Raw genomic sequence first — 20,807 nt, forward strand, 5'->3', positions numbered from 1 at the left:
GGGCTATCTCTAGGCAATCAAGCAACCTGGAATCAACAGGCCCGGGCTTTAGCGTCTGATAGCTCTAACGGGTGCATTAGCGCAGGGAGTGGGCCAAGGCGTAAATGGCCTGAGAGTCGTCATTACATCACTATCATGACAGAGGCGCGTCCAAAAGTGAGCTCATGCTTGCTGATGGCACGAGCAGTCTGCATTTGGCGGGGCTTTTTGGCTGCTTCCCATCGCCGGTGCCGCATTTGGTGCAGAAGACTCGATGATTCATTGGCGATGGACGGCAGGCGTTGTTGAGCTGGATTGGATTTGGGAGTTGCCAATTCGTATTCATATCAATATTAATATATAGTCTATTCTCGTCCTCGTTTAGCCTCTTCTTCTGCAGACATCAATCAGTCACCTCACATACAATCAATCAATCCATTCCTACCTTGCCTTACCTACGAGCAACACTCTCAATTGAACGTCTTTCGCTCCTAAACCGAAGAGTGCTGGTCACTACTATACTATACTACAAAAACAACAACAAACTACATCGCATTCATCCCAACAAACAAACAAACAAACACACAAATCACACTCCTGAGAGACCTCCTCCAACATGGGTGCCAACATCAACATCCGGGTGCAGAACCTCGAGCAGCCCATCGACGTTGCCGAGTATCTCTTCCGCCGACTTCACCAAATCGGCGTCCGCTCCGTCCACGGCCTTCCCGGCGACTACAACCTCATTGCTCTTGACTACCTGCCCTCGTCCGGTCTCAAGTGGGTGGGCAGTGTGAACGAGCTCAATGCTGGTGAGTCCTGACGATGAATGCCATCTACATCTCATCAATTGTGACGCTCTCTTACTAACCAATTCCTGCCTTGTAGCTTATGCCGCTGATGGATATGCTCGTGTCAAGCAGATGGGCGCCCTCATCACCACCTTTGGTGTTGGAGAGCTCTCCGCTATCAACGGCGTTGCTGGTGCCTTCTCTGAGCACATCCCCGTCGTCCACATTGTCGGATGCCCCTCCACCGTCTCGCAGCGAAACGGCATGCTCCTTCACCACACGCTCGGAAACGGCGACTTCAATGTCTTCGCCAACATGAGCGCCCAAATCTCCTGTGAAGTTGCCAAGCTCACCAACCCGGCCGAAATTGCTACTCAGATCGACCACGCTCTCCGAGTTTGTTACATCCGCTCTCGACCCATCTACATCATGCTCCCTACCGATATGGTCCAGGCCAAGGTTGAAGGTGCCAGACTCGACACGCCAATTGATCTGTCAGAGCCCGATAATGAGCCCGAGAGTGAAGACTACGTCGTCGACGTCGTCCTCAAGTACCTCCGAGCTGCAAAGAACCCCGTCATCCTTGTCGATGCTTGTGCCATCCGCCATCGTGTCCTTGAGGAGGTCCACAATCTCATCGAAAAGACCAACCTCCCCGTCTTTGTCACTCCCATGGGCAAGGGCGCTGTCAACGAAGAGCACCCGACGTATGGTGGTGTCTATGCTGGTGCCGGTTCTTCACCCCCTCAAGCCCAGGACATTGTCGAGTCCTCGGATCTTATCCTGACAATTGGTGCCCTCAAGGTATGTAATCCGCTTAAACCTATACTTGGTTGCTCATCTACTAACCTCTTCATCAGAGTGATTTCAACACTGCTGGCTTTTCCTACCGCACCTCTCAGCTGAACACAATCGATCTCCACAGCGACCACTGCGTCGTCAAGTATTCGACATATCCGAGTGTTTCGATGAGGGGAGTGCTGCAAAAGGTTATCAAACAGATCAGCGCCTCCGAGCTCAATGTTCAGCCATCGCCAGTTGTCCAGAACGAAATCCCCAAGGCTGTAGATGATTCACCCGTCATCACTCAAGCCTACCTCTGGCCACGCGTTGGTCAATTCCTCCAGAAGAACGACATTGTCATCACAGAGACCGGCACGGCCAACTTTGGTATCTGGGATACCAAGTTCCCATCTGGCGTCACCGCGCTCAGTCAGGTCCTCTGGGGAAGTATCGGTTGGTCCGTCGGTGCCTGCCAAGGAGCCGCCCTTGCAGCAGCCGACGACAACAGCGGCCGCAGAACTATCCTCTTTGTGGGCGACGGCTCGTTCCAACTCACAGCCCAAGAACTGAGTACAATGATTCGTCTCAAACTAAAGCCCATCATGTAAGTCACAACCATAATCTCGGGAACCCCTAGCTCTACCAGACCATCACTGACATGTATTTCTTAGCTTCGTCATCTGCAACGATGGCTTTACCATTGAGCGCTTCATCCACGGTATGGAGGCCGAGTACAACGACATCTCTAACTGGGATTTCAAGGCCCTGGTTGACGTCTTTGGCGGATCCAAGACAGCCAAGAAGTTTGCTGTCAAGACCAAGGAGGAATTGGAGCAGCTTCTCACAGATCCCACATTCAACGCGGCAGAATGCCTTCAGTTTGTCGAGCTGTACATGCCCAAAGAAGACGCCCCGCGAGCATTGATCATGACTGCGGAAGCCAGCGCCAAGAACAACGCCAAAAAGGATTAATGTGCACCGACACGAGAATTTATCGGCACCTTAATAGAATAATAGACCTGACAAAGCGGATCAAGGCAGGCACTGATCGTTAATGAAGCAGGATTGGATGGATGGGAGGGTTTTCAAAATGAGAAAAAATGATACATGGTTTCACAGAATGTTTGATCAATATGAATTTCAAGTTGATATCCCTTTTTAATCATCGGTTTTCAACATTGTGACATGACTTGTGTATAAGACCGTATTGCATGCGCCAAAGTAATCGAGGGCTCAATCCACGGCCAAAAATCCGCCTTTAGAAACCACTTTGGCGCATATTGAATAAATAATTTTAAAAATTCCTTTTCACATTTAAAGTATTCTTACCTGGCATGTGAAATCGGTGCAGCCATCAAGATCTCATGAGAGTTTGCCTGGACAACAGCTGGGAGTCTGCAAGGATGAGATATCGAATCACGTGCTTTCGTGAAAAATGCTGAGAGTCGTCGCGAATACCCAGCTATTCTAGCAATTGCAACCAAGATAGATGTACCGGGTACCCACTCACCGTATCTAATCGCGAGCCTCAAATAAGCTGTGCCCAGCGCCGCAAGGCTCATCACTCTTTCATAAAAGAGCTTCAGATCATCATTCAACCAATTCATATTCGAAACAAAACAATCAATTGGGATGGCAGACTCCGCGTCAAAAAGAAAACAGGGCCCTGGCGGCTCTGATGGCTCCGCACTGAAGAAGAGAAAGGTATGATGGAGGAATACTTGCTCTGTATTACACATTCAAAGGAAAAGCCTTGTCTCGTGTTGATGGCCTTGAATATGCTGACATTGGGATGACCAACATAGGAGGGTGCAGCTGGGAGATGGAAAACGCCGGCTCAAAAGGCGAAGCACGCTTCTTGGGCGGAAATGGGCAAGACGCTCGAGGTGGGCGATGAGGGCATCTGGGTCACCTATGCGAGGGGCATGAAGGGCAAGGCAGTCCGAGAGTTCAAAGCCTTGTGTGACGAGTATGGCGAGAAGCTGTACGGCATCAAGCCGCCGGTTGACGAGTCAGAGCCGAAATCGGGAGACGAGGGCGAAGACATTGAGGCATCCATCGAGAAGGAGCTCGAGGCCATGAAGGCGCCCAAGCAGCCCCAGCCGAGAGGCGTCTTCTCGCCGGTGTCGGTCGCGATCGAGTGTGTCTTTTTCATGAAGACGATGAGGCCGGTGGACCCTTGTCAGCTGGTGCTGGAGATTTGTAGGGACGCGAGGAAGTGCGAGAGCGCGAAGGAGAGGAAGTGCAAATACATTAACCGGTTGACGCCTGTGGTGGATACGGATAAGGCGTCTGAGAAGGGGGTGCAGAGGGTGGCGCGGAAGGTTCTGGCGTCGTTTTTTAGCTTGAATGAGGAGGAGAAGGGGGAGGATGAGGAGGAGGGAGAAGAGGTGAAGGAGGCGGAGGCGTCAGATGGGGCGGAGGAGGTGAAGGAGGTGGTGACCCGAAATGCTGAGACGGACGCTCCTTTTACGGTGAGTTGGGTCCAACTGAGAAGAGATTTTTCTTTTCTTTGTTTGAATGAGACTTGGCTAACTAGGATTGATGTCCAAACAGTACGCCATACGACCTACCATGAGAAACCACTCCATCTTGGAATCACAGGCCGTCATCAAAATGATCGCCGGCATGGTCAAGCCTGAGCACAAGGTCAACCTCAAGAACCCGGACAAGGTCATCCTCGTCGAGATATTCCAGGTTTGCCATGCCCAACATCCCATGAAATAGAAAAGATGTGTGAATAACTAACTAACTGTGATGATAGTTGTTTTGCGGCGTCTCTGTGGTTGACGGCAAGGAATGGGAGGAGCTGAAGCGGTATAACATCAATGTGCTCTACGGCATGGCGGGGGAACAGAAGAGCGGCAAGGCTGCGAAGCCTGCCTCGGAGGAGTGAAGAGTTGCATGAGATTTGGGGTGTTTGTGGTAAAGGATAGGTAGATGAGCAGTTACATTATGATGGACAAGCCGGTTTTCGGAGGCGATGCTTGATATGGCTCTTTATTATACGATTGCTACAAAAGGTTCATTGCCCTCATATTGTACATATAAAAACAGGTTCCCAGGCCTTGATATTCTCGGTATTTGACATGAAAAGCAGAGTGTAACGACAAAATCCAATAGCATGGTTTGCACCACGCCGCCTCAGCTATCGCGCATCATCCGCGCGTTCGCTCCCGCTGTCTTCATCACGGGGTAACTGGAACCCCATGAGCCCCATGAGGTTTCCCGCAGGGCCAGCCATGCCTCCCTGGCTCTTGAAGCTCTCGAGAAGATTCTTGGCCAGGTTGTAGTCAATGTCGACCTCGCCATCCTCGTCATCGGTAGAATCTGCCGCGTGACTGCTTTCTCCTTGTAGCGGCTGCTTTTGCTTACGATCACTCTTTTCCTTCTCCTTCTCCACGCTCTCCATTGACTTTATCGCACGCTCGGTAGTTTGCGGATCGAGCTGGAGGGTGCCGTACTCTTTGAGCTCGGCCTCCATGCGAGAGGCAAGCTCTTGTATGTCCCTGTCTTCTTCTGCATCGCTATCGGTGCGGTCCTCGACCGCCTCGACTTTACGAGCCTTTCCTCCTTCTTTAGGGTTTGCTGTAGCGATACCCATCATTTCTTTCATCATGTTGGAGAATGCTTCTTCATCGAAGCTCACCTCCTCGTCTTGATCTTCTTCATCGTCCTCGTCATCATCGTCGACGTCCATTCTATCAAGCTCAGCACCATCCAAACCCGCAGTGTCATCGTTGAGGAAAGCCTCGAAACGCGAGACTATCTTTCTCAGGTTCTCTTGTGTCTGGGCTTCGCCAAAGCCAGACGCCGCCTTTGAAGACGAAGGCTGGGCTTGCTTTCCTTCTAGCTCACGCTCAAATTCTTCATAGTTAATATCAAGCCACGAATCATCATCATCTCTGCCGGCGTTCTCCCACAGCTTCATGTCTTCATTGGATGGTAAACATGAACTTCCATCCTCTCGCAGATCCTCCAACATGATGGCCATCTCGCGGACGACTCTGCTCTTGCTACTCTCTGCATTGGCTGCAAGCATCTCGAATCCACAGGTGAGCTTCATGCCAGTCTCTAAATGTTCGAATTTTTTCTGGTCTTCTTTTGAGAGCAGCTCCACGTTTGTATTTTTCCGGAGCAGGGCCTCCCACCTTGGTGGTGTGTCGAATCTTTGGGACTTGAGCTGAGCAAACAGGGTTTTGCTGAATCGTACACTGACTGTGACGAGGTCTTCTGATGGAAATTGCAAAGAGGCCGATGAGGATAGAATGGGCTTCAGTGAGTTGGCATCTCTCAAGTAAAAGTGTTCAACGGCAGGGGCAATGGTCTTTGGAAGAGCATGTAAAATGTAGGCTACTGCCCTGGGGATTGTAACAAGAGCATGGTGGATGGAATTGGAGATTTGATCCGGATACTTTTTTAATCTGTGAAATGCTTCAGAATCGATGGCAGGGAGGTGAACCAGGGCGTCAGGATTTGATCGTAGAAACGTGACGGCCTGTAGGAGCGGCAACTGTTCGGACTCGTCTCTACCCTTGGAACTGAGGGGTATGAGAAAGATCTTTCCAAGATGTATCCATACACGATAGCGATCGATTTCCGGGCTCAGCCACCTGGGAAGGACATTGGCCGCTTCGACCAAGAGGAATTCTCCATCAGAGTCTCCCACTCGAAGCCAGAGATCGGGATGGGCTTTGGTCAGTTCACAGAGAATGTAGACAATGAGCCATTCATCCTCAATGGCATCTCCATAGTCGGTGGTGCCATGTAGAAACAGCAGTCCTAGAGATAAAGCAGTTAGAGCAAGCTTTGAAGAAACTGCAAGGGCCGCTGCAGGGAACTCACCATGCTCGCTCTTCAGCGAAATCTCAAACCCCTCACGCTGCCAGATGTAGTCTTTTGTGAGTGACTGAACGAGCTCAACTGCTGCTTTTCGAATAGCTTCGAGACGAGTACGTGCTTTACGGGCCTCGGATTGCTGGTCCTCCACGACAAAGAGCATGTACTCGACGGTGTTTTCAGAGAGCTGCTCTACGGCGGTTTCCGTCTCGCCGACATTGCCGTCGTTGGACATGCTTTATCGTGAGGAGGGGCGCTCGCACTGATTTGTAGTCATCCGCATGGCGAAGAGATCAATATTGATAAGACATCAAGTGTAGAGTATGGCTGGAAGAGATATAGGTTTGAGATGGAGTGCTGTTCTTGATTTAGGCCCCGCCTATCGAAATTCTGTCAGTGCTGGCTACTGTATATCATCTTCATTTGGCAATTATAGCGATGCACGTGTGGATTCTCTCCAAGCAATTTCGCATCCTGATTAATAATTGTGCTTCTCCAATAATAAATGATACATATACATATATAAAAATACAAATTATGCTCTTGAAGATAGCATTATGTCCTCGTTGCTCATCATGGATTCACAGCCATGTACATGCCTGTGCTGTGCCCGTAGCGCATGATGGGCGCCATTAGTCATGCCCGCTGTTTAGCTGCCTAACTGCCTAGCTGATTTACCCCACGACGCGGTCGACGCGGTCAACGCGCAAGAATAACTTAATGGACTTGGACAAGCCTCATCGCATCGCTTATCGGCCAGAAGGGATTGCAGGATGCATGCAACACTGAGATGGGGCCCTGCTTATGCGTTAATGTAATCAATACTCTTCAATCATCGAGCATCGCATCCTTCCAGCCTTCCCTTACACTTCCCGATCTGTGTGACTGGTGCCAGTCCCAACCCGCAAACCACCATCGACCATGGCGCCTCTCAAGCGATCACGAATAGCCTCAGGCCAACAGGCTGGAACCGCAGATATCACTGAAGCGCATGCATCCATGGCCATCGGCATGCAGCCGGTATGTATGTCAGCATGCCGGGCAATCATCAGCTGGCTAACCGCGGGCGGCAGAGAAAACGAGTCCGGTTATCCGCTGATGACGGAGCAGAGGGTTCGAGCAGTAGAGCAGCAGAGACAAGACGAGATGACGGTTCATCCAGCTCTGAGAGCGAAAACGACGATGGAGATGACGATGACGACGACGCTCCGGCGTCTCCCCCGCAGACACAATACGAACTGATGAGAGACAATGGCTTCCGACACCTGGAGCATACGGATTGGGACGACCAGCAAGCTACGCAGAAGCTGATGCGCCGCACCACGACACAGACCTTTGACAACAACATGGTCGCTGAGAGTGGCATTATTGAAAGCATCACCTGTTATAATTTCATGTGCCACGAACGATTGCATGTGGAACTCGGTCCCTTGATCAATTTCATCGTGGGAGAGAACGGCAGTGGCAAGAGTGCTGTTCTGACGGCTCTGACATTATGCCTCGGTGGCAAGGCTAGTGATACCAACAGAGGTGGTAGCTTAAAGTCCTTCGTCAAGGAGGGACGTGACCAAGGAAGTCTTGTTGTCAAGATTAAGAACGCTGGAACCGATGCATACCAGCCCGACATCTACGGAGCATCCATCACGGTCGAACGCCATTTTTCCAAATCTGGCAGCAGTGGCTTCAAGATCAAGACGGACCAGGGCAAGGTGGTCTCAACCAAAAAGCAGGAAGTTGACGAAATCTCGGAGTGGTATGCCTTGCAGATAGGGAACCCCCTGACAGTCCTCTCCCAAGATAACGCGCGACAGTTCCTCAACGCCGCAACCCCAGCGCAAAAGTACAAGTATTTCGTTTCGGGTGTCCAACTGGAGCAACTGGACAATGACTACAAAATGTCTCAAGACACATTGGATAAGACGCTCATTCTCCGCGAGGATCTCAACGAGAAGATTGGCCATGTTAAAAAGGAAATGGACGATGCCCAACGACTTGCCGAGATAGCCCAGAAGAACCAGGGCCTTCGCGAAAAGGCAAGGCACTATAGGAACCAGCTTGTCTGGTCACAGGTCGTCGAGCGGGAAAGAGAATTAGAACAGCGCAACGCCGACTTGAACAGGCGCGACGAAGAGCTCATTTCCTGGGAAGCGGACTGCGAAAAGGCGACAGAAGCCCTCGCAAAAGAAGAAGAGAAGCTGGTTCGGGTTCAAGAGGCCCGAGAAGCTCTCGGCAATGAAGAAAACACATTTGAAGAGACAATGTTGGAGGCAGAGGCTGCGTGGAATGACGCCAAGAGGAAACAAACAGAACTGCAGCGCGAAGAGCGAGATGCGCACATGCGGCTGAAAACTCTCCGGACAGACATACAATTATGTGAGAGCAAGATCAAGGAGGAAGAAAAACGCTTAGACGGCGCATCGGGCTCTGCACGCGCACAGAAAGACCAGGAGCTCGCCGAGGCACAAGCGCAGGAGAAGAGAGTAGATGAAGAAACCAGAGAGGCCAGGGCCAGGGCGCCAATGTATTCCGAAAAAATAACGGCGGCCAAAGAAGCGGCAAAGCGAGTTGGAGAATTGCTACAACAAAAGAAAAAGGAGGTAGTAATGGCGCAAAAGGGGGTCAGAGATCTCGAACAGAGCAGCGGCTCAGCCCTTGATGGATATGATGCAGACCTCATAAGGCTGGCCAAGGCCATTGAAAGGGAAACTGGTTTCGAAAGCAAGCCGCTGGGTCCCCTCGGCACCCACGTTACGCTCCGAAAGCCTGAGTGGTCTGGCATCCTGGAGAAGACTTTTGGTGAGAATCTGAATGCATTCGTTGTGCAGAGCAAGAGAGACCAAACAAAGCTGTCAAATATGATTCAACGAATGGGTCTGAGGAAACAGCCACCAATCTATATCGCGTATGGAGGCACAATTGATACCAGCGCCCAAGAGCCAGATGCCGAATTCGATACCATTCTCAGAGTGTTGGCCTTCGACAATGAGCTCGTTCGGTCGCAGCTTGTTATTAATAACCAGATCGAAAAGGTCATCCTAGTCAAGGACCGTCTTGAAGCAGAGCGGGTAATGATCGATAACAACGGTCCTCCCCGAAATGTGGTGGCATGCATCTGCTTCCACGACGGCAGAGGGAAACGTGGCCATGGACTGAGAATCACAAACCGTTTCGGAACCATAGGCACAAGTCCTGTTACGCCGACTAACTTGGCTCCTCGAATGCAGTCAGATTCTGCCCAGCGGCTTCTTGTGCAAAAGGAGAACCTCAGGCAGCTAGGTTTGGAGGTGAAGGATCTAATCATCGAGGAGCGGCAAGCGCGTCAGCAATTGGAGGGCTGCGAGGCTGACCTCAAAGCACACCAAAGAGCACTCAAGGATTTGGAAAGCGATAATCGCCGAATCCAGGCGGATATTCAGCGGATCTCACTGGATCTGGATGCGTTTGAGGGCGTTGACGGGCGTCTTATGGCGCTGCGGGAGGAGCGAGAAGCGAAACAAACCGAAGAGGAGCAGCTTGGTCTGCAGTACGGCAACCTGAAACTGGAAAAGCGAGAGCTGAGCAAAAAGGCGGAAGAGGCCAAGGCACGTCTCGATGCTGAAAAGGACGTTCGCAAGGATCACCAAAGCCGCGTGGCCAAAGCAGAAGACAAAGTCAAGAAACACGAGTCGTTTAGGAAGATTGCAGTCGCTCAAAAGAATGCCGCCTTTGAGAGGCGGGATATCGAGATCAACGAGAGGCGGCGGGCAGAGGCCAGGCGCGACCACAAGATTGCCGAGGTGGCCGACTTCACCCAACAAGCCGAGCAAGTATCTCCGGATCGCGTTCATATCCCTGAAGACGAAACATATGCAAGTCTCGAGATCAAATACTCAAAGGTCCGCGAGCAGCTGTCACAGCGAGAGGCTCGACAAGGAGCCACAGACCAACAGATTTACGACCGAGCTGTCGAGGCCAGAACGCGATACGAGGATGTGATGAAGAAGACGAGAGACGTAGATGACACCATTGCGAGTCTGAAGCAAGCCATTGAGCACCGGCTTCACCTATGGAGAATGTTTCAGAGGCAAATCAGCGCTCGGATACGAATTCAGTTCAGTTATCTATTGAGTGAGCGTGGGTTTAGAGGCAAGATCGACATTGACCACCGGAACAGAAAGGTCAACCTCCAGATTGAGCCCGACAAGACTCGAAAGAGCTCGTCTGGCCGCAACACCAAGACGTTATCGGGAGGCGAAAAGTCCTTTTCTTCAATATGCATGCTTCTCTCCGTGTGGGAAGCCATTGGATCACCAATACGATGTCTGGACGAGTTTGACGTCTTCATGGATAATGTTAACCGTGCAATCAGCACAAACATGCTGGTAAGTCATTTTTACTGCGGATTTACGAGAATGGAAAATGGGACGTGAGAGTGAGCTGCTAATGGAATGGTATGACACTACAGGTGGATGCTGCTCGACGATCAGTATCGCGGCAATATATCTTGATCACTCCGAATGCTATTGAGGGCCGAGCAAGGCTGGACAAAGATGTCAAGATTATTCGGTCAGTTTCATTGGTATTCAAACCTTGATTTTTAAGGCTAACTCTCTAATCTATCTTACAGCTTGACCGATCCCCGCCAACGAACCCTAATCTAGAGTCACAGTCTGCCCCTTGTGGCCGAGCTGTGAGTATATCTCGTGGGCAAGGTGTATTAGAGAGTTTGTGCAATATTTCCGGGGCGCTGCTTCATTCATGGGGCGGTAAAAACAATAGGCGAATGTGTATATACATGAAACGGTGGCGAGCAAAACTCGTCGGGAGTTGGGGAGCCTTGAGATGCTGATACTATTGTACATGACTCTTATGATGTAAATTAGACAAGGATGAGGAATGTGGCTTAATGCGGACTGTGTCTAGAACGTCAGATAGGGACGCCCTTGCTTCTCAAGACATTGACGCCTGCATTGAGCGTGAAGCCAACCCATTGGCCTAGGGCTCCCACGGTGCCCCCCACAGATTGGACCTCGCCCAGCCTTCGATGCAAGAACTGTCTCGTCTCGAGAAAGGACGGTGACGTGTCGTTGGTCATGAAGAGCTCGCTGGAGCTGTATACCATGGAGAGAGCCGCCCGCTTGGTGTACCACGACGGATCGACGGCCTTGTCGCCGGCCAGGAACCAGATGTCGTCAGACAGGGCGGCCAGCTCGGCCAGCGACTTGGGCAGATAGCTGGGCTGCGCCATGATGGCCAGGGCCTGCAACAATAGCGCACTCGGGGGTCAGCGAAGGCGCCCAATGGTGTGTGTGTGTGTGTGTCTCACGACCAGACAGACACGGGCAAACGAAACTCACCTCCTGCCATCTGTGTATGATGTCCTTGTTGCCCACCAGCCGCTCCCACGTCAAGGCAGCCACCTTGTCGCCAACGGCGGTCAACGAGCCATCCCCATCCCCCTCCTTGAGCAGCTCGCGGCTCCTGTCGGCCAGCCTCTCGCGCTGCGCGACCAAGTGGTAGCGTATCAAGCTGAACTGGCCGTCGGGCAGGATGCCGGAGCTGATGTCAGGGTAGCCAGCATCGCGAGCCCCGAGGCCAATGGCGCGCAGCGAGAAGCCGTGCTCAGGGACGTGCTTGTAGGCGGCGGCCAGGATTTCCCTGTCGACGGTCCCGAACGGCGGCGTCGACGGGTGGTCGTACGAGTGGTAGTGCCGCCGGCAGAGGGACGAGGCTGGCGCAGTGCGGCGAGCGATTGGGCCGCGGGCGGTCGAGGCCAGGCATCGTGCGGCGCGAGAGATGCAAGGGGAGGCCATTGCAATCGTGGAGATGAGCTGGCTTTGGTTTGGGCTTATGCCTATGCTATGCGACAAGCGATGCTGCGGGATTCTTATTGACCGGTTGTACGAGGGGCCTCTGCAAACTCGACTCGATGAAAGCTGGAAGTGGATCCGGCGTGGGGAGCTACCAAGGTAGATGCACGGTGCTTTGCTTTTTTGGGGGGCCAGCACATGTACATAGAGGAGCGTCGGTATGAGATGGCCAGTCTGTCGTCTTTGCGGTATCTTCGACGTAATAGATATGAATACTTGTTACTATTCGCGAGCCAATGGCAATTCTGGCTGCGAATTGCGCATTATCTATGTACGATGCGCAGGTTCTGGCCATGGTCTAGGTCTAGCACGTTACACAAAGCGAGGCCGTCCTGTAGCTTATGAGCATGGCATCGCATCGCAGCAATCACATCGCATCGCATCCTCACCGGGTGGGTTAGTCATCCCGGGGGCCTCATTGGGTGCCAGGCCCCAGCCGTCGGAACAGCACCCCCGTCTCTGGGATTGCATCATGCATCGGGGAGACAACTCAACAGACCCAGAGCTGCCAGGTTTCGGAGCGAACAGGCGAAGGGCAGTTTGGCCAATCACGCCTGAGGTGACAGCTGGAGGCGATGGCCGGGGGGCCGGGGGCTTGTCTGCCGCAAAACACGCCAGCATAGAGGGCCTACAGGCACAGGCACAGGCACGATGCTCGCACACAATGCCGGGCCGGTCCCCAGCCAGATACTTGGGCTGCCATGTATGTACCAGCACGTCCTTGGACTTGGGTCGTTCCAGGTAGGTATTGCTAGCAGTGCCGATACGAGCAAGGGGCCCAGGGCAGGGCAGGGTGGGATCTGGAGCTGGAGCCGGGCCACGATGAACGGGCAGTCGTACATGATGCTCCCGGCTGATTGAACTGAGTGACCTGGAGCTTGATCCACTACCCTGAAAGTGCCTTAGTCAGGCACCAGACGGTGCTCTCCATTCGAACGTATGTGATCTCAGCTCTTTGTCCAGCTGCCTAGTAGGCCAAGTAGGTTAGTCGAGGTTAGCCGCTGAACTGATGTGCTCTCCCCTCACCGATCTTCTCGGGTAGGGCATCTTAGCCATGGTGTTAGCGCTCTTGCTCCGCTGTTCCCGCGCTGCACCTTGTTGAGCCGCCTCAGCGATCAGTGCTCTAGCTCTAGCACAGGCTCTAGCTAGCAGTGCCATCGATTGATGCGCTTTTGCTGCTAATGCTATGTTGAGCCCACACGTGCTGCCTGGCCTAGAACTTGCCCCTTCCGGCCTTCTTCTCTCCTCTCTCCTCCTGATCCTCTTCCTCCTTTCGCATTGATCCAATCCCATTGCCCTGCTCCATCATCGTACTTGCACGGCACTCCGAGGCCGCCACTTTTTTTAATTTTTGCACACTCCAGCCCGCGAAAGCCTCCAATAGGGATCGCCCCCGGCTGCCCCGGCCACACGAGTCCGTCCCGAGCAAACGAACCAAGGAGGAGGAAACTCTACTTTTTGTCTCCGTCCGTCCCCCCTTGTCCCCTCGTAGGGCCGGGTGTGGGAGCTTCCCTGAGCGCTTTTCGCCCATCTGCGCGGTCCCCGGAACCGAGTCCCATACGCTGGTACATACATCATCTTTTTTTTTCTCCTCCCACGGGCAAGCATCCGACCCAGGACCAGCATCATATTTTTTTCCCCGGGTTCAATCCGCGCTAAGGTTGGGAGAAAACCACGTACGTATTGAGTACTGTCCTCCTGGTGGCCACACCTCCCACGCAGCGCGCTGCAAAGCTGGACGCAACGAGCGACGTGCATGATGCATCCAACTCGCTTTTGTTGCTACCACATGCGCGTGAAAGCTCGCTGCTGGCCTGACTTGACTTTTTTTTTTTTTTTTTTTTTTTGCTGGCGGGCTCTCCTCTCTCCCTCTCCCTCTGCCTCTGCCTCTGCCTCTGCCTCTGCCTCTGCCTCTGCCTCTCCCACTCCCACTCCCACCAGCTCGGCCCACGAGCCAATGCTGCCGACCCCCCTGCCCACCCATCACCTTGACCGGGTTGGTGTTTTGAGATTTTTTTTTCTTTTTTTCCTTTTCCGTTATTTTCCCTTTTCATTTTTTCCCTTTGTTTCCCTCCAGCACACAGCACAGCATCTTCTTTCCTACATATATGCTCATTGCCAGTTCACCTACCAAGTAGTGGGTTAGTTTAGTACCATTGAAGTAGTCTGGTAACCTCAACTTGGCTGGATCCTCAGTACCGTGCTCGTCCCAAGCACTGTGCTGTGCTGTGCTGTGCTGTGCTGTTCCTCGTACGAGCTCCCCCGTGGAAAAAAGCAATCCATTGATCCATAGCAGGATCTGCAGTCTAGCTGCTCCCCCCCTGCTTCCATCAACCTGCTCTAGCTCTGGTGCCTCGTCGTGCCTTGCAAGGGACTTGCTTCTCGCTGCGCCGGTTTAGGTAGTAGTAGTCACAGCTCTGCATCTTGGCCCCCTCCGTCCTCCCTCAGCCTCTGCACGCTCATTCGTCGCCTGGTCCCCTCCCGGTCCGCGCGTTCTTTTCCCCTTCTCACCACCAGGCTTGAACAATAACCATGCGCCTCTGTCCTACCCCCCTCCCAACTGCGACTTACTGTTACTGGTACTGTACTGTACGAGCACTGCAGCCCTCGCGTTCTGTTGCTGACTGCTGCTGCTGTGGCTTGCCCTCTCTCCAGAACCAGAAGCCGCCCATAATTCTGCCGTCGTCGCGACCTGGCTCGAGCTGCCCTCCAATCTGTTGAGACACCCGGTTTGCCTTTGACTGCACACGCGACAAGGCTCAAGGCACGAGGCACAAGGCACAAAGCCTCTCTCCTCCTTTGTATCGCATAAACCGCCATGGGTACGTCTTTCGTCTCTCTGCCTCCCGTCTGTCTATATCTCTCTGCTCTGCCTCTGTCTGCCGGCTCCAGCTCTGCTCGACTCGCACCAAGCTCTCTCGCTCTTTTGCTCTCTGGCGCAAGACGCGTGCTGCCAGCCTCGGTGCCGTCACTCGCCCGGTTGACTTTTTTTTTTCCTTTCCAAACCACCTCTGCCTTGCTTTTGCCCTTTGCCCCTTGTCTTTTGTTTTCCCCTTCACTACAGTACCTGAAACCCTCCGAAGAATCGCAGCCAGAGACGCCTCTGCTTCATTCAACGTGATACCACTTTGGATGTAACTTGTCGCCCCCGTTGCCGGCCGATACGTCCTTCTTCTCGACTCGCCTCTCTCCGTCCACTGCATTATCATTGACCCCCCTTACCTGCATGTGCTCCCGCCTTGCTACTCCGCATACTTCTCATCACTTTACACCCCACCACTACCCGGGTACATGACTATTATTTCAATCAGGCCGTCTTTTCCTCCATCTCTTTTGGCACAATTTCCTTTTACTTTGGAGAGGGCTCTTGCAGCGCCAGTTTTCTAACCTTTGTCTTTTAGCTGACTCCGGCGATAACTACCGACCGGTAAGTTCTCATCATTTACTTTGGCCTGCCCTTTCTCCTACCTACACGCATCTCATCACTCTCGCCCTGGTGCGAGCGAGCCCACCAACTTCCTGTGGCCTCGCGCCTTGGCCTTGTTGAACAAAATCCTACGACGCACACCCCGCAGTGGCCACCTTGTTTCCTATGCCCTATCTCACGGGGGAGGCGTCGCGAGCAAGAGTCGAGCTTGCGGTACGAAGCTGTGAAGCTCGTCTGCTCAATTGCCCGGCCGTGGCAAATGCCCAGCTTGGATTGAATGCGCCGTCTTCTTTGTTGGGGAGTCATATATAATGCCTACCTACCTATGAAAACAGGCCGAGTGTCACCTTGGGCAGCCCGTGGCTCGACTGCATTCCGGATAACCCATTCACCTAGCCTAGCTTAACCCTACCAACGTCACAACTTACCTTCTCTCTCGTCTTGAAAAAAACTCTTTGTACTGATCGGCCCATAGCGTGAGAGGTCTCGATCACCTCGGCGACGATCTAGGAGTCCAGGCCGACAGTCTCGTCGGAGGTCTTATTCGCCTCGCAGCAGATCAAATAGTCGGGACGACTATCGACGGGGCCGCGATCGCTCCCCAATGACTGGAACGGGAGCTGCGCCAGCCGGTGGTCCCACTGGCAATTACGCGGGACAGCAATCCCATCGATCATACGAAGAACGGGCCGCAGCCCGAGAGCAGATGATGAGCAACATCCGAGAGACGTCCCAGCAGGACCGCCGCGTCTATGTCGGCAACCTCTCATACGACGTCAAGTGGCATCATCTCAAGGACTTTATGAGACAGGGTGAGATCAGGACTCTACGAACACGGGCACGGTGAAAAAAGATCAAAAACTGACCAGGGATACCCCCAATGTTACAGCTGGAGAGGTACTCTTTGCCGATGTACTATTGCTTCCAAATGGAATGTCGAAGGTGGGCTTCATCGCGTAGCTTTGGTTGGCTTTCTTTTGTAGTTTTCTTCCCTTTCTGGTTTTGATGGATGGTTGGGTTGACGGGTTGGGACGTTGTCCTGGGAATAATTGTAGGGATGCGGGTAAGTTCCTCTCTCCAATTCTCTTGCGCCGCCTGCCTGTTCATTGTTTGCTAACTGCTGGTGGTAACAGAATTGTGGAATATGCTACAAGGGAGCAAGCTCAGCAGGCCGTTGCTCAACTCAGCAACCAAAACCTAATGGGTCGCCTTGTCTACGTTCGAGAGGTGGGTGAATCCCGATGCTAACCCCATGTTGCCTGGCGCCGACGGTTTGGTTTTTCTAATGTTCCAATCATCAGGATCGCGAAGCTGAACCTCGCTTCATCGGTGCTACGGGAACCAGCTCCCGCGGCGGATATGGCGGCGGTGGTGGTGGCATGCCCGGCGGAGGATTCAACGCTGGAGGATATGCTGGCGGCCCCCCCGGTGGTGGCGGTGCTGGTGGAGGCGGCGGTGGCCGTCAAATCTACGTTGCCAACGTCTGTTCACTCTGTCCGTGATTTGTCGTGAGAGTATCTCAACTGACCCCCCTTTTAGCTCCCCTACAATGTCGGCTGGCAGGACTTGAAAGACCTTTTCCGACAAGCAGGTAAGTTGGGCCGCTGCTTCATCACATACTTGCATCATCAAATGTACCGTGGCATTAACGCTTTCGTGCAGCCCGAATTGGCGGAGTGATGCGTGCTGATGTGCACGTCGGTCCCGATGGCAGACCTAAGGGTTCAGGAATCGTCGTCTTTGAGAGTCCCGACGATGCACGGAGCGCTATCCAACAGTTCAACGGCTACGACTGGCAAGGCCGCATGCTTGAAGTTCGCGAGGACCGCTTTGCCGGTGGCGGCGGCGGCATGGGCTTCGGTGGTCGTGGAGGATACGGCGGCGGAATGCGCGGTGGTTTCGGCGGCGGCTTTGGAGGTCGCGGAGGCTTCGGTGGTCGCGGAGGCTTCGGCGGAGGCTTCGGCGGACGTGGGGGATTCGGCGGCGGCGTTGGAGGACCTGGTGCAGGTGCCGGGGGTGGTGGCGATTTCGGTGCTGCCGCTCCGCCAACCGTACTCCCCAATCCCTTCACCGACAATGCAACCGCCGGTACGGAAAAGGGCGAGATCATATACGTTCGAAATGTAAGTTCTGGCCGTCCTTCAATGCACCATCTGTTGGGCTGGTGCTGACACGAGCTATAGCTCCCTTGGTCGACTAGCAATGACGACCTAGTTGAGCTCTTTACGACGATTGGCAAGGTGGAACAAGCCGAGATTCAGTACGAGCCTAGCGGCCGATCTCGAGGCACCGGCGTCGTTCGCTTTGACTCTGCCGACACTGCCGAGACGGCAATCGCCAAGTTCCAGGGCTACCAGTACGGCGGCCGACCGCTCAACCTGAGCTTCGTCAAATACCTGAACCAGGCCGGAAGCGACAGCATGGAAACTGACGCTCATGCTGGCTTGACACAGGACCAGATCATGTAGGAGGTCTAGGTCCGAGTCATCTCAGCCTGGCTTCTTTTGACTCTGGGTCCCGTTTTTCATTTGACACATGATCTTTCACTGGGTTGTTCATCTCTTTTTATTTGATTTCCTTGTTCACTTCTTATCACTTTCATTTGCACAGTTCGTCTAGGGTTGCTGAAAATTATTTGCGGACATGCTATATTTAAAGTCGTGGGGGTTCTATTTCAATCAAGGGGCATCCTTTCATCGAAACCAGCTCCGACTGGCCGGATAGGATGTCACTCTGGAAGATCAGGGGTAAAAAGAAATTGAGTTTTATGTCTTTGGGTCTGGCAAGGAAATGAGCAGCAGAAGGTGGTGACAGTGGTTATTGAGTTTCTTATTTCCTTCTCTATCTGGTTCTCGAAGCGGTGCGTAGGAGGGCGTGGTGAAGATGCGTGTTTCAAGCGTGACGTGATTTTGCGGGCTGGATGGGCGGCGAAGGATGCCTCCATATAGAACCCAACTGCCATGGCCTTCTATAGCCTGGAGGTTGAGGCCTGAGCGTAGGAAAGAACAGGAGATTAGGTGGTATAATGACAAGGGGCTACTACTATGGTGGGCATGGCATATACATCTCGCGCATAATGTTATATTGGTGGTCTCGGGCACAAATCAAACCAGGCGTGGAACACAGACTGTGAGATAAAGGGGCTTGTATAATATGAGAGAAGCCTATAATCGAACAAACCAAAGATCAAGCTACCACAACGATTTGCATTCCTGCAATGATGGCCGACGTAGTCTTGCTTTTGGTCTGCATTGATACTAGAGCAGATGCTTCAACGGCCTCTACATAGCCGTCAATCCTGGTAGCCGGAGCAGTACAGTATGGAGGACAAGATGCTAGGTGATGAATAGAGCGCTATATATAGGTCTGAAATAGTTGAGCCTCGCTGAAACCAACAAGGAAATCCTCTGATGTCGAGATTGCCGTTGTCAACCGGAGGGGGGCACGAGACACATCACTCTGCCACCTCGGATAACAAAATCTCGGCCTCACCACCGTCTTTGCTTCTCTTTCTTGAGCCAATTCGAACCGTTCCGCTAGCCTCGTCTATTCCTTTGCCATCTTCCCCAATTCTTTTTTTTCCTTCCTTCTCTTTTTCCCCATACTTCCCCCTTATGCGGTAGCCTTCTTCTTCTTCGCCTTTGCCTTCTTCTTGCTCTTGTCCCTGGGCTTGAGCGTGGTCATGCCGGCCTTGCAGACGTCGGCGTAGCGGACGTAAAAGGCCTCGAGCTCGTGGGGCTGGACGACGGTGGAGAGCTTGTCCTTGTCGGAGCGGTCGCGCTTGGATTTGCCGTTTGTTGCGCGGATGATGATGGGGAGGGGCTTGTTGGGGAGGAGGTCGGGAAAGAGCTTTGCCATTGTTGACTTTTCGTTGGGGTCGTATGTGACTGTTTGTTTTTTTGGTGAGAAATTAGAAGGGAGAAGAGAGGTTTCTCTTGACGAGGGATCGGGCGTTGTCTTACGGCGTTTTTGTGTTAGGTATATGGCTCCATGGTCGCTGCCTTTTCTGTGGTTGAACAGATGGCCGAGCTTGTCGAAGAACTGGAGGTGCGCGGCATGGAGAGTCAGCCAATGCTATGGTAGAACACACACGCAAGCGGGAAGCAGGGGTGAGGAAGAAGGAGACTGACCTCTTCCTGGCTGAGGTGCTCTGAAGCCATCTCGCGGGGTGTGGACGACCGGGAGTTTTGCTGGCGGAAGGACAGGACTTGGAGCAACGGGGGGCCGTTGGAAGTGGGATGTCGCTAGTTTGGAGAAGGATAATCTGGAGTAGATAACGATAAGGATGTGTTTTTAGTGGGTGTTGAGTTTGGCGCGGAAAAGGACAGCTGAGCTTGCGCTACGTATGAGTGGCATGCTGCGAATAAATTTAAATAATGCCAATGACTGAAAATATTATAAATCGCTGAGTAATTTGTATCATAAAAGGATAATTCTACCGTGGTTTTTTGACTGTATAAATGGCAATCACCGTGTCTTCTTGTAGCTCTTAGTGTATACCTACTATATGTTTAATGACTGCACGTTCATAGCGCTACTACCCAGTCAGCAGCAGCAGCCATCCAATTCAATGCCATCAGTTCTGATCCTGCAAGCGTGCTCTGGAGTTTAAAACCAGCTACTTCAGCTCGTTCTATGGGTTGCAGCCTAGTAGTAGATGGTGGTTGGTTAGATCATTAAGCCGGGCTGCGAAATCGGGAAGCGCTTCATGGCCATTCATTCGGCTCAATGCTATCTTGGCCATGTATGGAATCATGTACCGTAGCACTTCCAATAGTGTGGCGCATCTGCTTTCGTTCCTGTGCTATGCTGTGGGTGCTGTGCTAATGCAGTATCGCCCCTGTAAGCCTGGCTAGTTCCCTGGCCCATGCTAACAGGGAAAGGACAGCATACCCTCTTTTTTCCCTTGCCAGGCTCCATCTGTCGAAGCGTTATAACTTCCCTTTCCGCTCTCCCCACATGTGCCACGCCTAGTCGAGAACACGAATATATAGATGCGTGTATCTTGACACGTCTCACTCTTGCGACTGCACTCATCTGTTCAAGTCTCTCTCACCAGCTTCGTTGTGCTCATTGTTCGGCGACACGAGTTTCATGCTCAATCTCCTTTCTAGTATCTGGCCTTGATCACGACCACCA

The 20,807-nt window shown here is 52.7% G+C and overlaps 7 protein-coding genes across 7 annotated transcripts; 4 read left to right on the top strand and 3 right to left on the bottom strand.

Moving 5' to 3' along the window:
• Nucleotides 1–595: 595 nt before the first annotated feature.
• Nucleotides 596–2,525, top strand: Triagg1_7396 (uncharacterized protein; the record flags this gene model as incomplete). The annotated part of the gene is made up of 4 exons (XM_062902126.1): nt 596–791; nt 868–1,574; nt 1,631–2,157; nt 2,225–2,525. 4 exons carry the CDS (start codon nt 596–598, stop codon nt 2,523–2,525), a joined length of 1,731 nt encoding a protein of 576 aa, XP_062753714.1.
• A 660-nt stretch (nt 2,526–3,185) lies between these two features.
• Nucleotides 3,186–4,449, top strand: Triagg1_7397 (uncharacterized protein; the record flags this gene model as incomplete). The annotated part of the gene is made up of 4 exons (XM_062902127.1): nt 3,186–3,257; nt 3,359–4,027; nt 4,110–4,250; nt 4,318–4,449. 4 exons carry the CDS (start codon nt 3,186–3,188, stop codon nt 4,447–4,449), a joined length of 1,014 nt encoding a protein of 337 aa, XP_062753715.1.
• Nucleotides 4,450–4,701: 252 nt separating this feature from the next.
• Nucleotides 4,702–6,627, bottom strand: Triagg1_7398 (transcriptional regulator family: SGT1; the record flags this gene model as incomplete). The annotated part of the gene is made up of 2 exons (XM_062902130.1): nt 4,702–6,335; nt 6,399–6,627. The coding sequence occupies 2 exons, from the start codon at nt 6,625–6,627 to the stop codon at nt 4,702–4,704; spliced, it is 1,863 nt and encodes a 620-aa protein (XP_062753716.1).
• A 686-nt stretch (nt 6,628–7,313) lies between these two features.
• On the top strand, nt 7,314–11,032 carry Triagg1_7399 (uncharacterized protein; the record flags this gene model as incomplete). The annotated part of the gene is made up of 4 exons (XM_062902131.1): nt 7,314–7,412; nt 7,466–10,753; nt 10,837–10,937; nt 10,999–11,032. The coding sequence occupies 4 exons, from the start codon at nt 7,314–7,316 to the stop codon at nt 11,030–11,032; spliced, it is 3,522 nt and encodes a 1,173-aa protein (XP_062753717.1).
• A 266-nt stretch (nt 11,033–11,298) lies between these two features.
• Triagg1_7400 (uncharacterized protein) lies at nt 11,299–12,184 on the bottom strand (the record flags this gene model as incomplete). The annotated part of the gene is made up of 2 exons (XM_062902132.1): nt 11,299–11,631; nt 11,729–12,184. The coding sequence occupies 2 exons, from the start codon at nt 12,182–12,184 to the stop codon at nt 11,299–11,301; spliced, it is 789 nt and encodes a 262-aa protein (XP_062753718.1).
• A 4,088-nt stretch (nt 12,185–16,272) lies between these two features.
• Triagg1_7401 (uncharacterized protein) lies at nt 16,273–18,136 on the top strand (the record flags this gene model as incomplete). Its single annotated transcript, XM_062902133.1, has 7 exons — nt 16,273–16,480; nt 16,558–16,624; nt 16,802–16,895; nt 16,970–17,149; nt 17,208–17,259; nt 17,331–17,791; nt 17,852–18,136. The coding sequence occupies 7 exons, from the start codon at nt 16,273–16,275 to the stop codon at nt 18,134–18,136; spliced, it is 1,347 nt and encodes a 448-aa protein (XP_062753719.1).
• A 1,144-nt stretch (nt 18,137–19,280) lies between these two features.
• Triagg1_7402 (uncharacterized protein) lies at nt 19,281–19,828 on the bottom strand (the record flags this gene model as incomplete). Its single annotated transcript, XM_062902134.1, has 2 exons — nt 19,281–19,742; nt 19,799–19,828. The coding sequence occupies 2 exons, from the start codon at nt 19,826–19,828 to the stop codon at nt 19,281–19,283; spliced, it is 492 nt and encodes a 163-aa protein (XP_062753720.1).
• Nucleotides 19,829–20,807: the final 979 nt, after the last annotated feature.

Source organism: Trichoderma aggressivum, assembly GCF_033847375.1.
Source record: "Trichoderma aggressivum f. europaeum strain CBS 100526 chromosome Unknown scaffold_032, whole genome shotgun sequence".
In the NCBI taxonomy this organism is placed as follows: Eukaryota; Fungi; Ascomycota; class Sordariomycetes; order Hypocreales; family Hypocreaceae; genus Trichoderma; species Trichoderma aggressivum.